Here is a 12,896-nt window from a genome sequence, read left to right on the forward strand (position 1 = left end):
TGTGCATCATGTTTGGTACCTAATAAGCTAAGATGTGAATAATACACCCTGATCTGTGTAAGAGCACATCGAATTTACTATCCGTTAAGGAAAAAGTTGTAATATACCGTGAACTGTGTCACAGCAATTTGCGTTTTGTGAAGCAAAAATCTAAAATAATACACCCTGAACTGTTTCAGAGCATATCAGATTTACTATCTGTTGAGCAAAAATCTAAAATAATACACCCTGAACTGTTTCAGAGCATATCAGATTTGCTATCTGTTGAGCAAAAATCTAAAATAATACACCCTGAACTGTTTCAAAGCATATCAGATTTGCTATCTGTTGATAAAAAATCTAAAATAATACACCCTGAACTGTTTCAGAGCATATAAGATTTGCTATATGTTGAGCAAAAGTCTAAAATAATACACCCTGAACTGTTTCAGAGCATATCAGACTTGCTATGTGTTGATAAAAAATCTAAAATAATACACCCTGAACTGTTTCAGAGCATATCAGATTTGCCATCTGTTTATCAAAAGTCTAATATAATACACCCTGAACTGTTTCAGAGCATATAAGATTTGCTATATGTTGAGCAAAAGTCTAAAATAATACACCCTGAACTGTTTCAGAGCATATCAGACTTGCTATGTGTTGATAAAAAATCTAAAATAATATACCCTGAACTGTTTCAGAGCATATCAGATTTGCTGTGTTGATAAAAATCTAAAATAATACACCCTGAACTGTTTCAGAGCATATCAGATTTGCTATGTGTTGATAAAAAATCTAAAATAATACACCCTGAACTGTTTCAGAGCATATAAGATTTGCCATCTGTGGAGCAAAAATCTAAAATAATACACCCTGAACTGTTTCAGAGCATATAAGATTTGCTATATGTTGAGCAAAAGTCTAAAATAATACACCCTGAACTGTTTCAGAGCATATCAAATTTGCTGTGTTGATAAAAAATCTAAAATAATACACCCTGAACTGTTTCAGAGCATATCAGATTTGCTGTGTTGATAAAAAATCTAAAATAATATACCCTGAACTGTTTCAGAGCATATCAGATTTGCTGTGTTGATAAAAATCTAAAATAATACACCCTGAACTGTTTCAGAGCATATCAGACTTGCTATGTGTTGATAAAAAATCTAAAATAATACACCCTGAACTGTTTCAGAGCATATAAGATTTGCCATCTGTGGAGCAAAAATCTAAAATAATACACCCTGAACTGTTTCAGAGCATATAAGATTTGCTATATGTTGAGCAAAAGTCTAAAATAATACACCCTGAACTGTTTCAGAGCATATCAAATTTGCTGTGTTGATAAAAAATCTAAAATAATACACCCTGAACTGTTTCAGAGCATATCAGATTTGCTGTGTTGATAAAAAATCTAAAATGATACACCCTGAACTGTGTCAGAGAATATAAAATTTTCTGTCTGTATAATACAGTCTAATCTATGTGTTTTTACAGTTACATTATTTGAAGCTGTATTTCTAAAAATGAAACCGAATTAGAAGATTGAACTAGGGAAATATTAATCAGAAGATGTTTGTTTTAAATTTTAATAGAAAAATGGTATGGATTTGAAGAAACATAAGTTAAGGGATTTTTCTATTTTTTCAATATTAAAAATAGAAGATTTTTCAAAGAAATCAGTTACTCAGAGAGTATTTAATAATAATGAATTTACTTGTATTTTACATATTTCTTTTTTTCCCTTTTGTACTTGGCAGGTGTATGCATTACTATCCAGACCTCTTAATTACCCCTTTTAAGATTCTCTTAAGATTGCATTTTCACAGCATAATATGGCCAATCCTGGCTGGAATTAAAAAAAGTCTATAATTTATATTATTGAAAAAAAGGTAAGTTGCTAATGATAGCAAATGGAATCAAGTTGTGATTGATGACAATGCAAGTGAAAAGGGGGTATCATATAATGCAAATACTAAATGTAATATTGAAGCTACCTTTATCTGTCGGATGAAAGAAAAAAATTAAATTTTATTATTCAGTAATCCATAAGGAGGTCTTTTTTCATCAAAAATATGAAATATAATTACAAAGAAATTCTATATGTGAACAGTGGGAGGTGCAGAATGATTAATAGCAGGCGACAGGTACCGATTAAATTACAAATTCTAATCTCGTATAAGAAAGAGGATGTGCTCAATTTCAGTGTTACATGGTTTTGGAAAATGGTTTATAAAAAATATACATTTATAGAAATAAACTAATAATTTCAGTGGATAACCACCAGGCAGCATATGGCATATACTACTCTAGAAGACTAAAACCAGGGGGTTTATATATATATAGTTTGCTCATACGAAAGGTTTAATGTAGTGTATTTTTTGGTTGTAAAAATGATCAAAGGTAATACTGACGGATTCCTGATGGATATACTGTAATAGTTCCTAGATGGTTCTCTGCAGAAGTCCAGTATACTTTCAAATACTGTTTGATGGTGTCAAAAATAGATTTATGTAATGTTAGATGGTTAGGGTGAAAAGTTTTTTTTTAATGAATGCCAAAAAACTGATGATGTGTTGTATTCCTAAATTTGTTTATATGTAGATAATCAATGGGGCATTTTAGAATTAATTTTGTTGTTAAATATGGTTATTTATTTAAGAAATTACTTAGGATAATTATAAAATAAAAGCAAATCCACAAAGAAAATAAGACGAGAGGCTATTTTACACAAACAGATCAAATACGATTGAAAAAAGCCAATACTATGAATTAGTAAATCACAAATTTCTCCTTATTTAAAAATAATAAATTTAAACAAAACTGGAGAAATTGTATAAACAGCCTTTAAGTGGTTTATGTACCCTATTCCTTAAAATCAATTATATTATAATTTAACCTCTTTGAAGACACAGTTATAATTTAATAATTGATATCAATTTATATTACATTTAAATTTAGATATTCAACTCAAATGCAGCAGAATGAATGATATACATAAAATACCCATAAACTAAACTTAAATTAGTGTGATTAATGTTAGTAAGTTATTCAATGTTAGTAAAACAATTTTTTATGATAAAACAGTTATATTTCTAAGCTACATAAAAAGAACCTGCAATTACAAGCCACATGAAATTACTAGCTACATAACAAGTACATGCAATTACAAGCTACCTAATTATTTTATGTATATTATTAAAATTACTGTATTTGAGCCAACAAAACCGTGTAAACATAATTTGTATACAAAATATACATAGTAAAAACATTTATCTCTCTCCAAAGAGGTTAAATTTAAATATTTAATTAAAAGGTTAGGAAACTAATGCTTATTAATATTTTTGAAAAAATTGTATTGTTTGCATTACATTAAAAAACAGAGAATTCACATAAAGAACAAGATTATAGTGTACTACTTGTTATGAAAATAAATGGAACCTTTACAGTACATGGTCATTTCACTATTTTCTTAAAGGTATGAATATAAACTGGGATTGTATTTTTCTTCCTGTATGAAGTTTTACAAACGGCTATATATAATTAAATAAATTTAGCTTAAACAGGTTTGGTTGATTACGCAATAAAACAGCTTTACAAAAGATTTCTTTTTCAGGTTACAATCGAGAGACCCAGGAATGAATGCAGTTAACTACATCTGACGTCCAGGAAAAATTTAGAAATATGGGAAACAAAAATAAATTTTAAATTATCTTTAATCAAGATAAAAGATAATTTCTTATTATTATAAACTCTTGATAAATAAAGGAAGAATACCTCTACAATAATGGGAAATATTTGTACAAGTGATAATTGACTTTTATTTCTAGAATTTTCTAGAGAATTACAGAAAAAAGAAATTGAACAACATAGATGTGAAAATGTGAGGATGTCCAATAAGATTTGGTTCAATGATTTTGTATGAAAGAAAATTAAGATTGTTCAAGTGGGGAAATAACACAATTATTATGATCTGAAAAAAACTAAAAAAGAATAAGAGTATTTTAAATATGATACATAACTGCACATTATTGTTTTTTAATTCAAACTACAATCTTATCTTAATACAGTTTCTAAAAAATATTTCCTAATAATTAAAGTGTTCGATACATCAAACAATAAAATTTGATAGTTCCTGCAAGATATTCATCATACTAAGGTATTGTACTTCTTTTCAGTAGACATTAAAGGTAGCCAAGCGCAAGAAAAAACATGCCTATTCAGTACATATAAATTACACTTAATTATTTATACAAGTAATGTATCCAGATGTAATATAGAAATTAGGCAATTTCTATAAAATTATTGAAAATATTCATACATTTTATAGCATTTTCTTGAATAAAATTCATTTTAGTTCCTACACAAAATTCATCGGTAATTAATTTTATAAAAATTTTGCCATGTTGATGAATCCATTTCAAAAAAAGATTACATCACCCCTCTTTTTTTTTGAATAAAACAAATTTTGTAAAATGGAAGATTATTATTTATCTAGAATAGATTTTAAATTTTTTAAAAAAATTTCATAAAAAAAGAAAATCTTTTTTCGTAAAAAAGATCATCATTTAAACTGTAGCAACGTGCTTTAAAAAATCTAGGTTAAATTTTAATTTTCATTAAACTGTAATTAAGAAAAAAAAGTTTAATTTAAAACCGATATATTAAAAAAAAATAAAACTATGTTGTATGCAATAAAATAAATGTCCCTCACTTTAAAATAATGTCCTAAATTATGTGGTTATCCAGTCTAGAAGATTGTTCAAGTTACCACAAGTAGATGTTCCCAGTCCAACGAATTCGGCGACACTGTCTTATACTTCGTATGAGGTTACAAGATATTGAAAAACAAGTTAATTACCGTACTGCGTTTCTGATTGGTCAATCATATCGGAGAGTTTCGTTACAGACCCGAGCGACTCCCTCGTGACATATCTTATCCGTCCAACGTTAACATTTTGACAAACAACTTTGTTTGTTATAAGAATTGAAAAACAAGTTAATTACTTTTCTGTGTCTCTGATTGGTCAATTGTATTACAGTTGTTTAATTGTTCTAATGAATCCCTCCTGACGTAACTTAGTAATCTTCAATATATATATAATCGCTTTAAAATATATATTTGAATTTAAAATAAAAGAAGGAAGCAATTTCAAAACGTTTTTTTTTTTTACTTTTACCTGTATTAAAATATTACTTAATAAAAACAAATTACGTCATCACAATTGCCGATGTAGTCGAAAATTAACAGACATTTTTTTTCAATAGTAATTTACAGAACTGAACTTTTGTTTTTTGCACCGATATATTTTTTCAGTTAAGAAAAAAAATTGGTAATATTATGTTCTCTAAGACAGAATAAGCTATTAATTTGTTAATTACTATCAGCGAAAATTGCTAAATATAAAATGAATTTTGTTATAATTTCCAGACATAATATTTTTTATTAAATGGGATATATTTGGTCCCGCCTTTGCTAACAGCAAAGGTTTCACACAAAAATTATTCCTATACCTAACTTCAATTAGACGATGCACTCAAATCATTTTTGATTGTCTTTAAACGCCAAAAATACTATCCTCATGCCAACAAAACAAGTGTTGCCTGCAACAACCTCGGTTTTGTCCTACAGTTTAATTTACTCAGAGTCCTCCGCACATGTTTGAGCGTATTTAGCGAAACATCGGATCAGTACGTTTTACGTCGGGTGAGTGCAATCAAAACATAGGGCTATACGAATTAATTTCCGGATAACCAAGATCCGGTCGATCAAGAGTGTACCCGATGAGTTAAACAGTTAGCGCTCGATCTACTGATATTTACGCCGTTTGAATCATAAAAATCGGACTAGCGGTTGCCGAGATATTACGATGGCACCCCATGCACCCCCTCCCCAATTTCCGAACGGCGCCCCAGGGGCACTTGAAAATATTATCGTCTGTCGGGAACCACTGGGAGCCGATGGGGTTATCGTCCAGGGGGGTTGAGAAAATTTTTCAGAGCGCTAGGACCGACCGTTTTTGAGATATTTGCGATTTTCGTCCGAAAATTCGGATCCGGTTAAAAAGTACTAAATTTTTCCAAAACGTCGATATACCGCATATATCGACATATATATAATATAGCAAGTATACACCTGACCACCACGAGACAAGTACTAACGAATCGGGGTTTTCCGCTAGTGATCGGTATTTTCGGTCAGATAAGCGGGACACATAAACCCACATACAAATGCTCTTTACTACGAGAGCATAGAGTAAACAATAAATGTTACTGCTCGATCTTTAATCGATTAAAGAGACTCGGTTTCGAAATTGAATACATATAATAACGATTTAAAAAAACTTTCATTTATCTAAAACATCGACCTAGATAAGCTCGATTATAGATTGTTTGAACAGAGATCACAATACTTGATAATGGTTAAAGCCGTCAACATAACCAAAAAATTCCCTTTCGGCAATCCCGAAGTAGATTTTACCGGTGCTAAGTAGGAGATAATAAGATTTCCCCCTTAAACTTAAGAAAAACTTCAAATTTGCTCAATACGGCAATGGTTGCATGTGAAAAAAGTTTCACGTGTTGAGCATACGACAAGCCCCATCTTCTTACAATTTCAGCAATGTTTTGGTCATCCCTTGCCGTCAGGGTTGGTCATATCAAAACGTTTTACGTAATGTTTGGAGAACTAACGACCACTTTAAACCGATTCGATACTGTGCCTATTACGGAAGGAATGATTTTTGTCTTCGAACTTCATTCCTTCCATCCCCTGGGTCAGTGGTTGGTGATATCAAAAAACTTTACTTAAATAAATTTTAGGTACATACAACGTCAATTTTATATCACTATGTGCACTGTAATGATAGGTCTGTAATACAAACAATTTAAGCAAAGGGCAATCAACAAAGGAATATTTTAATAAAAATACCAATAACGAAAGAAAAAATTAAAGACGTGAATTTAAGGTTCAACTTTTCATTTAATGAATTTATTTCACTGTAAAATTTCTTGTATATTTCGAATCGGTTAGAAAATTTATAAAAGCCTTTATTTTAATTTTTACCCTCAATTATACGAATATATACAAAATAAATTGAGGGGGGTCGAATCATATTATTATTATTTCTACGGCAATAGGGTATACTTTTGATTTACTACAGTTTGTTTTGTTATTATTTTTGTACAGCGAAAAGTAAATGCCTTGTGATACGATAAAATAATTTTAACTTCTAAAAAGAGGTTTTATTTCAATTTTCCCAACAATTATGCATTCTTGACCCAATTATATTGAATTACGTTAAAAATGAAGTAAATTTTCGTCGTTAATTTATTTCGATGTTACAAGTTCTTTTCATCTAGGTCTTATTCAGTTAGCTTATAGAGTTCAAGCAAAAAAACTGCGAATATGAGTGTTCAGGTGACCGATTCACAAACATCTCTTGTAAATCCTGATGGATATAAATGAAAACTACGCGACCAAAATATTCATTAACAACGCGCTCAGTGGCGGCTCGCGTATAAGCATTGTGGAACTGCAGCACCTCGTATTTCCACTTGATAACATATAATATAATGAGTCTTTTTTTAAATTCTTTTTTTATACTTGTACAGTATACAATCCTCAAGTTTAATGACAGTAGCCATCCCCCAGCTTATGAAAAAGATATGAAATCTTTGTATGGAACTGTGCAATTCACAGTTCCAGCGGCGTGGTGTTTGGCTGTTGTGCGCATGCGCACTTACGAATGTGAGGCTACGAGAATGAGATAGCACTGTTGTTCCCGCAGTGACGATTCCGGCGTACTAGGAGAAGGTTTTTTTTTTTTTTACTTTGCGTGCGTGTGGAACGTTCCTATTTCTATTTTTAGTGGAAGGAATATGAAAGCGGTTTAACTGTTTTTTCAGTAGCGATCAGAAGATGGCGAAAAGCAAGGGCTCTTTGATCTCCAAATCTGTCCGAAAACGCGCTGGAAGGGCGAAATAGAAGGTTATTAGAAAAAACTAATTAATTATGTATTTGTTTCTGTGTACATAGAAATTTAAATTAAGCACCGTTGGACTGTGGTGTTTTTAAGAGGACATTTTATTATTTATTCGGTTAATCCGAATACGGGTTTTAAGGACAATACGCTTGAAAACCGTGTACTATATTCTTGAATGCGATAAAGTGTAGAATTAGATTATTTTCCTGCTTCCAGCTATTCTATTTGATTCATTTTTTCGGTTCTTTTATTTTACAGAAAACTTAAAAAGCCCTGAAAAAATTTCTGGAACGGAATCCCCACTAATTTTAGTTACGAGCCCCACTGAACTAAAGAGCCTCAAACACGACCCGATTTAAAGAAATAGAAACAGATCTAAAAATATTAAACATTTCTAACGATTTATGTAAAGACAGAGATAAATTTCGAAAACCGATATGAAAATCTAAGTTTCCAATGAAAAAGAAAAAGAAGGTTATAAGCCTGAATAGATGGACCAAAGAAGTTGGCGACCCAAATAGATGGACGGCGATCCCCCAACTCCCCCAGTTTAGAGATTTAATTAAATATTTTTTTAACTTCAAAGTAGTTTTCTTGTATTCCTCTAAGTTACGATACTCTTTCCATTGTCTTTCATGAAACCTCCTTGATGTACTTGCCTCAATACTGAAAAAATCTGATATGGACACCACATGATTTCTTGAGGAATTGAATATTTTTTCTAGTCAAATTGTGGTCTGGTTTTCTTGATTTATTTGCTTAAATGTTAAAATAATTTGGCATAAAAAAATCGTTTTTTTTTGGGTTTTTTTTGCAAAATAGTTGATGAAATAATGTACGCCCCTTGCATATTTTGGCGTTTCCTTTAGAGGTACTGACTTTGTCTTGTTCACTGTCAATTCGATCTTTTATAATATTTTTTTTTTTTGTTTTCATCTCACTTGGGTCTCCGCTGCGGTATTTGACATTAAAGCTTATTCGATCGCAATTAAACTTGGCAGCTCCTGTGCAAAAGGTTTTTCCTTTTCCTGCAGACCTACGAAAAATAGCCTAACTTACCTTTTATTGGGGTGACTGTTTTCGCTTTCAAAAAATATAACTGTTGTCACGTCGCTGGAACTGTGAAGCGCACACTTCAATACAAATATTTCTATATCTTTTTCATAAACTGGGGGATGGCTACTGACATTAAACTTAAGGATTATGTTGTTCAAGTACAAAAAACAATTAAAGAAACAAGGACGCATTATATCAAATGTAATTGATAATATCAAGTGGAAATGGGAGTGCTGCAGTTACACAGTGCCTATACACCAGCCGCCAGTGATCAAAAACGATTACCCGTAGAATGTTGAAATTTTGGATTTAGGACTGCTGTAACATCTAGTTGTGCACCTTTCTCTTTGGTTGCGATCGACTCGATCAAAAATGTTCAAAAAAGCCCAAAATCCAAAACATTTAGACTTTCTCTTAACTGCAGAAATAAGCCCTCATCGAGAGCTTTTTAACGATATATCATAAGTGGTACTTATTTTCATCGGTTCCACAGTTATAGGCAATGAAATTTTTGATCAATGAAATATTTGTATCTTACAGGAAGAAGGCACATCGGTTCGAATCCGATTTCATTTTCTTCCTTTTTTTTATTGAAATATATTGATTTATTAATAATAATTATTAACCTCCGATTGTAAAAAAAATGTATACGATAAATAATAATTTAATAATCTTAAAATACTTAATTTTAAGCTTATATTTTAAATCATTTGTTCTTCGTACGAGTGTTTTGTAGGCCTACTGAGGTGAGATTTCACTCTAAAAAAAATCTCAACGCGCCGTTCCGGTTGCTACCTCTTGGGTGGTATGGAAATGCAACAACAGTCTAAACCCCATACAGTAGTGTAAGACTATTTTTTTAGAAATAAAATTTTGTCGATCGGCATTACTGGATGAAGGTTCCAAGGACTGCGGTGTAATCCGACGTCAGATTCACCATCTGTTATCAAATTACACTCGTGAACGGTGAGGAGAGTGTTTAACACATATATGCATTTATTTGGGTGCGGTAGTTTTTGCGCGTAAAATTTAACGGTTTTCTTTCTTTTACAGAATGGATGAGGGTGCGCGCGCAATCACACGCAGTCATCGCGCACTCTGGTTGACAAAATGGTGGAATCTTTAAAAAAAAATTTCGCAATCGTCGCCTCCCGGTGCAAACGCCACGACGACCAGGGTCATCCTCGAGGTACCTCCGCGACGGTCGGTCGATCTTCAGATCTTCTTCGAACGCTAAACATCTCCGTGCCACTCCGTCAACGCACGCACGCCAACATATGCGCATACGCCGCCTCCTGGTGCACGACCCAAGTCGGGATACTGGAGTGGCGGGTAGCGCCTCCCGGTGTATACGTCACGATGACCAGGAACATTCTCGACGTACGTCTAAATTTTTAGATTGTAGAAGATTTACAAAAAATGACATTTCAGTAGTAGCAATAAAATGAAAAAATCAGAAGTTATTAGTGAAATAAAATTTTGTATACTTTCTGGTTTTAATTCAAACATTTTTGTGGAGATTAATAATTAATTATTAATAAATCAATACAAGGCTATATTTTAAATGAAATTTTTATATAATAAAGAGATAATTCAGTTTTCATTGTTTAGATTTCAAATTCTAAATCTAGAAAGATTGTAGTCGCAAACATGAATAAAACTAGAATTAATAATAAAAATGGGTTTAATTCAAAAGAAATAATGAATAAGTTTTTGTTTTTATAAAAATATTATAAAATTATCTCAAAACGATTAAAATTTCAAAACTGATTTTTTTTTTTTGTTGACACACCCCTTTCTTCATACCAGATCAAATTTTGGATTATTGTGAAATTAAAATATTATAGCGACAGTGCTTGGAAAAATTTGATTTTGGCTTCAAACATTTTTTTTTGTCTTCAGTCATTTTACTGGTTTGATGTAGCTCTCCAAGATTCCCTATCTAGTGTTTAGTCGTTTCATTTCGTTATACCCTCTACATCCTACATTCCGAACAATTTGTTTTACATATTCCAAATTGCCTAGACAATTTTTTCCTTCTACCTGTCCCTCCAATATTAAAGCGACTATTCCAGGATGCCTTAATATGTGGCCTATATTCAGTCTCTTCTTTTAGCTATATTTTTCCAAATGCTTCTTTCTTCATCAATTTGCCGCAACACCTCATCATTTGTCACTTTATCCATCCATTTGATTTTTAACATTCTCCTAAGCACCGCATTTCAAAAGTTTCTAATAATATCTTCTCAGATACTCCGATCGTCCAAGTTTCACTTCCATGTAAAGCTACGCTTCAAACATATACTTTCAAAAATCTTTTCCTGATGTTTAAATTAATTTTTGATGTAAACGTATTATATTTCTGACTGAAGGCTCGTTTCGCTTGTGATGTACTGCATTTTATATCACTCCTTCGTCCGTTTTTAGTAATTCTACTTCCCAAATAACAAAATTCTTCTACCTCCATAATCTTTTCTATTCCTACTTTCACATACAGTGGTCTATCTTCGTTACTTTTTTTTTTCTTCGTATTTCTTCGTTATTTTTTCATCTTCGTTACATTTTGTTACTTTCGTTTTGTTCTTGTTTATTTTCATGCGGTAGTTCTTGCTAGGACTTCATCCATGCCGTTCATTGTTTCTTCTAAATCCTTTTTACTCTCGGCTAGAATTACTATATCATCAGCAAATCGTATCATCTTTATCTTTTCACCTTGTACTGTTACTCCAAATCTAAATTGCCCTTTCATTAACAGCTAGTTCCATATAAAGATTAAAAAGTAACTAGGATAGGTAACAGGATGTTACCTATCCTAATAAAAAAGGGAGTCCGACAAGGATTGTCGGACTCCCTTTTTTATTACGGCTTCTTTCTTGTGTTCTTCAATTATTACTGTTGCTGTTTGGTTCCTGTAAAGGTTAGCAATCGTTCTTCTATCTCTGTATTTGAACCCTAATTTTTTTTAAAATGATGAACATTTTATTTCAGTCTACGTTATCGAAAGCCTTTTCTAGGTCTATAAATGCCAAGTATGTTGGTTTGTTTTTCTTTAAACAAACAGTTTTTGGTTCAAATATATATTTTGAATATGAATCGTACAAAATTATTTCGCGCTACGTATTGCTCACAGAAATCTAATTCTGGCTTTCTATATAACAAGTTACCTTTCAAATTACTACGTGAAAACCTTGAAAATCTTTGAAAACGTATCCAAAAACCAATTTTGTTTCCTCTAACTCCGGTTTCTGATAACCGATTCATTTGAAATTCATTAGGGATGTATTTTCAACAGGTTTACATCTTCCCCATCAATTTCTTTCAAAATCGGTTAAAATTTGCGTCCGGTAGAGCGGGTGAAAATATCTTTTAAATGTATATATATGTATATAAACGTTGCAGAATCGTTTTCAGGAGACACCAAATCGTACAGAAAAGTTTCTCCCAGCGACATGCTCTTAGAAAATCTGACAAGTAGCAATAGCGATTTCTATAAATTCTTGGTAAATCCGCTACTTTCAAGTTCTCCATATTAGGGTTTGTAATAGTAGATGCAGGATGCGTTTTTCCATTATTATACAATCGTTAGTGGTAAAGCAAAAATTAATAAATGTACTAATTAGTACAAAAACACATAACCGAAAACATTAAATTGTAATTAAAAAAAAAAAAATTAATTCCAAGATACTTTTTTGATATGTGTAGATTAATAAATGCACGTATTAAATTAATAATATATTCAAGGATACGTATATACGCTACAATTTGTTTCCAGGCGAACAGTTTTTTAATAAAAATACGGTAGCATTTTTTTTTCTCTCTCTCTCTCTCTCTCTCTGTGTGTGTGTGTGTGTTTGTTTGTTTGTGTGTGTGTGT

The 12,896-nt window shown here is 31.6% G+C and overlaps 1 protein-coding gene across 1 annotated transcript in view; it reads left to right on the forward strand.

Annotated features, from left to right (window-relative positions):
* Nucleotides 1–12,896, forward strand: part of LOC142330930 (serine/threonine-protein phosphatase 6 catalytic subunit-like) — a 42,558-nt gene that overhangs the window by 15,471 nt on the left and 14,191 nt on the right. Inside the window, exons 3-4 of the mRNA XM_075376396.1 lie at nt 3,599–4,141; nt 10,077–10,403. Of these exons, the coding sequence (XP_075232511.1) occupies nt 3,599–3,624 (26 nt within the window). The 3' untranslated portion in view covers nt 3,625–4,141; nt 10,077–10,403. The remainder of the gene's footprint in view (nt 1–3,598; nt 4,142–10,076; nt 10,404–12,896) is intronic.

This window comes from Lycorma delicatula, chromosome 10, assembly GCF_047948215.1.
Source record: "Lycorma delicatula isolate Av1 chromosome 10, ASM4794821v1, whole genome shotgun sequence".
NCBI lineage: Eukaryota > Metazoa > Arthropoda > Insecta > Hemiptera > Fulgoridae > Lycorma > Lycorma delicatula.